General features: G+C 45.4%; 1 protein-coding gene across 1 annotated transcript; it reads right to left on the bottom strand.

Moving 5' to 3' along the window:
* Nucleotides 1-685: 685 nt before the first annotated feature.
* Nucleotides 686-4,087, bottom strand: LOC120040358 (dolichyl-diphosphooligosaccharide--protein glycosyltransferase subunit 4). Its single transcript, XM_038985547.1, has 3 exons — nucleotides 3,954-4,087; nucleotides 1,554-1,686; nucleotides 686-1,033 (listed from the first exon to the last, which is right to left on the bottom strand). Exon 2 carries the CDS (start codon nucleotides 1,683-1,685, stop codon nucleotides 1,572-1,574), a length of 114 nt encoding a protein of 37 aa, XP_038841475.1. The 5' UTR covers nucleotide 1,686; nucleotides 3,954-4,087; the 3' UTR covers nucleotides 686-1,033; nucleotides 1,554-1,571.
* Between the last annotated feature and the right edge of the window lie 416 nt (nucleotides 4,088-4,503).

Below are 4,503 nucleotides of genomic sequence, written 5' to 3'. Positions count from 1 at the left end.
AAAGGCTAGAGCTGCCGCTTTCAAGGAGCGGGACACTAATCCGGACGCTTATAAGAATTCCCGCTATGCCCTCTGACAAACCATCAAACAGGAAAAGTGTCAATACAGGACTAAGATCGCATTGTACTACACCGGCTCTGACGCTTGTCAGATGTGGCAGGGCTTGCAAACCATTACAGACTACGAAGGGAAGCACAGCTGAGTATTGTGTGTAGATTGAGGATTTAAAATAAATGTAATCCATTTTAGAATAAGGCTGTAACGTAACAAAATGTGGAAAAAGTCAAGGGGGTCTGAATACTTTCCGAAGGCACTGTAATCTGCAATATTAAAGTTGATCTAAAAACAACAATTATTACAGATGGCCATCTGACATAAAACAATTGTACACTAGGACTTCAACAGTAGATCAGTTACTGAATACATGTTTGCAGAAAGCTGTGTGTGTGTGCTCTGCATAGTGTACTGGCTGGCTCTTTCCAGACCCTGCTACATTTTTTGTGTTCCCAAATATCCCACGGCACCGATTTTGGACCCAGGCTAGTAGGTATTGCGGTCTAGAGGCCCAGCTGGCCAAAATCCATGAATTCCATCCAGAGTGCACGTATTGCAGTACTGTAATGTGTGTTCACGTAATGTTAGTAGAAATGCCAACAAGGTTTTTCAGTCAATCACCAAACTGATAGGCATTTGTTGACAGACATTTTATTAGAAAACACTCCTGTACAGGCTGGGCGAGACAGACAGGGAAGGAGAAAAGACGACGATGAAGGTGACAAGAAGAGGAGTCTCACTGCTGCTCTCTCTGGTCCCCCTCGCCGCCACCTGTGAGGAAAGGAGTCTCACTGCTGCTCTCTCTGGTCCCCCTCGCCGCCACCTGTGAGGACAGGAGTCTCACTGCTGCTCTCTCTGGTCCCCCTCGCCGCCACCTGTGAGGACAGGAGTCTCACTGCTGCTCTCTCTGGTCCCCCTCGCCGCCACCTGTGAGGACAGGAGTCTCACTGCTGCTCTCTCTGGTCCCCCTCGCCGCCACCTGTGAGGACAGGCCATGAGTCACATTGCACCCTATTGCCTACTTGGGCCCTGGTCAAAAGTGGTGCACTAAATAGGGAATAGGGTGTCATATGGGATGAAGCCACAGCCTCACCAATCCAAGTAGTCAATATTCCAATGTACCCCGAATTCGCCCAGGATCCAGACTGCCAGATCAAGAAGCTGGAAATACCGCTGTTTTTTTTAAGAACATTGCCATTTTCATCCTCGTTCACACCATTATGTCACGTTGGACAACAGGATAGTCAGCCAATCAGCTCCTTTGTTGTTCAACGCCAGTCCACGCAGCTCTGTTTAAGCTAGCTAGTATGAGGACTTGATCTGGCAGTCTGGATACTGGGCGAATTCGGGGTACATTGGAATATTGAATACTTGGATGAAGGTACATGCTCGAGCCATACCCGGCTCTGAGCTGCCCTATTTGAGAAACGGAGCCTTCTCGAAGAGAAAAACATATGGTAGAGAGGGATCTCTGGCTACATCCTTCCCACAATCCTCACCTCCTCTCCAGGCCAGTTCTACTCCAGTTTCTTGGGGTTGTTGACGGCTACGTAGTGATATAGGACCACCAGCAGGAACAGAGACACACCCAACATGTTGGCAAAGATGGCCAGCTGCACGTCAGTCACCATTCTGGAGGGGGGGGGGAAACATACATATCATTACCATTCTGGAGGGGGGGGGAAACATACATATCATTACCATTCTGGAGGGGGGGGGAAACATACATATCATTACCATTCTGGAGGGGGGGGGAAACATACATATCATTACCATTCTGGAGGGGGGGGGGGAACATACATATCATTACCATTCTGGAGGGGGGGGGGACATACATATCATTACCATTCTGGAGGGGGGGGGAAACATACATATCATTACCATTCTGGAGGGGGGGGGAAACATACATATCATTACCATTCTGGAGGGGGGGGGGAAACATACATATCATTACCATTCTGGAGGGGGGGGGAAACATACATATCATTACCATTCTGGAGGGGGGGGGAAACATACATATCATCATCATGATGAGGGGGGGGGGGGTCTTTATATGTCCTGGGTTTTTCTTTATTTTGACTATTTTCTTCTCATTGTAGAATAATATCGATGGCGGTTGTGATGTCGTTTAGGACCTTGAGCGTGGCTGAAGTCCACCCATGACCAGCTCTGAAACCAGATTGCATAGTGGAGAAGGTACGGTGGGATTTGAAATGGTCGGTAATCTGTTAACTTGGCTTTCGAGGACCTTAGAAAGACAGGGTAGGATAGATATAGGTCTGTAGCAGTTTGGGTCTAGAGTGTCTCCCCCTTTGAACAGGGGGATGACCGCGGCAGCGTTCCAATCTTTGGGGATCTCAGACAATATGAAAGAGAGGTTTAACAGGCTAGTAATGGGGGTTGCAACAATTCCGGCAGATAATTTTAGAAAGAGAGGGTCCAGATTGTCTAGCCAGGCTGATTTGTGGGGGTCCAGATTTTGCAGCTCTTTCAGAACATCAGCTATCTGGATTTGGGCGAAGGAGAAATGGTGGTGGCTGTGGAGGGTGCCGGGCAGTTGACCGGGGTAGGGGTAGCCAGGTGGAAGGCATGGCCAGCCGTAGAGAAATGCTTATTGAAATGCTCGATTATCATGGATTTATCGGTGGTGACAGTGTTTCCTAGCCTCAGTGCAGTGGGCAGCTGGGAGGAGGTGCTCTTATTCTCCATGGACTTTACAGTGTCCCAGAACCTTTTGGAGTTTGTGCTACAGGATGCAAATTTGTTTGAAAAAGCTAGCCTTAGCTTTCCTAACTGCCCGTGTATATTTGTTCCTAACTTCCCTGAAAAGTTGCCTATCGCGGGGGCTATTCGATGCTAATGCAGAACGCCACAGGATGTTTTTGTGCTGGTCAAGGGCAGACAGGTCTGGAGTGAACCAAGGACTATATCTATTCCTAGTTCTACATTTTTTGAGTGGGGCATGCTTATATCATGAATAAACACGTATACTATTACATCATGAATAAACATGTATACTATTACATCATGAATAAACATGTATACTATTACATCATAACACGTATACTATTACATCATAACACGTATACTATTACATCATGAATAAACACATATACTATTACATCATGAATAAACACGTATACTATTACGCGTAAGGACTTTTATTTTGAACATATCCCCAATTCCGCGACCCGGAAGTAATTGTTTTTTTTTGTTGCTGAAGATAAGCTGATGTAGGGATGACCAGGGTTTGTTCTCCTGATAAGTGCGTGATTTGGACAATTTTCCTGTCCTGCTAAGCATTCAAAATGTAACGAATACTTTTGGGTGTCAGGGAAAATGTCTACTTTAATAGATTGATGCCGCATTCAAAACAACTTAACTCGGAGAACTACAATGTTAAATCCTGACATCAGTTAGCTCCGGGTTTCCGACCTCAAGTTCTAGAAAGAGGCCCGAAATCCCGATTTGGATGAACGTTGGAATCTTTTCCCCCCAGTCGGAGTAACAAGTTCCCAGTGGTTCTGAACGCACTGTTGTCGGAGACTTACGAGTTCCCCATGCCCAGTTGTTTAGAATACGACACTAACGTTAGTTACCTAACTATCCGCCATTCATTCGACTATTAGCTAGCTAGCGTAACAAAACATGGATGGTTGGCCGACTAGTCATTAATAATGGCACATTATGAATAGTTGATAACATGATTAAGACTATCCTGACGTTAGCTAGTTATGCCTACAAAATGAGGATGGCCATTGTCATGCTATTTTCATCAGTGGCCAACGTTGCACAGCACAAGTCGCCGGCAAATCGGCGAGGAAGGCAATACAGCCTTTGATTAAAAAAAAATAATAATTCGACTACATTTCAGCAAAAATACCCAATGCATTCCTTACGTTATTTCTCGCTGATGTGTAATTGAGTTCGTTGCAGACTCAGTTAGCCTTTCTGACGTGTGATGCTGTCGCAGGTTTCCAGTCCTGTCGCTTTCGACTAGAGGGCCACGTCACCGTAATGAGGGCGGCGCCATAGAAATATAATTCATAGATCGGCTCTGTCTGTACATATTGTAACCTGGGGTGTATTTATTCCGCCGATTCTGTTGCACAAAGGAACGTTATGCAACTGTTTGGAACGTTATGCAACTGTTTGGAGTTTCTATTGGACAAACTCAGGTAAGTCCCTCCCTGTTTCATTCCGTTTGCTTCCGTTTAAGAAAGGTTTTGCAACAGAATTGACTGAATGAATAGAAAACACGCCTGATTTCTATTAACATTATTATGAATATTTCATTAGCAAAATATGAATCTAGATTAGAATATGATATTTGAAAGTGAATCAATGATTTAGATTTGATGCAAGTTGTTGGTCTTCCTCGCCAGAGGGGGAGGTAATGGTGTGTCCGGGGCAGTGGTGTTGTAAAAACGGCTAGCTCGTCTGAGAGGT

This window comes from Salvelinus namaycush, unplaced genomic scaffold, assembly GCF_016432855.1.
Source record: "Salvelinus namaycush isolate Seneca unplaced genomic scaffold, SaNama_1.0 Scaffold3447, whole genome shotgun sequence".
Lineage (NCBI taxonomy): Eukaryota > Metazoa > Chordata > Actinopteri > Salmoniformes > Salmonidae > Salvelinus > Salvelinus namaycush.
The sequence above is the reverse complement of the archived record's forward strand: the minus strand, read 5'-3'. Positions and strand labels throughout refer to the sequence as shown.

What these genes read in the sequence shown, in the direction of transcription:
- LOC120040358 (XM_038985547.1), bottom strand. Translation starts at nt 1,685, where the DNA reads ATGGTGACTGACGTGCAGCTGGCCATCTTTGCCAACATGTTGGGTGTG.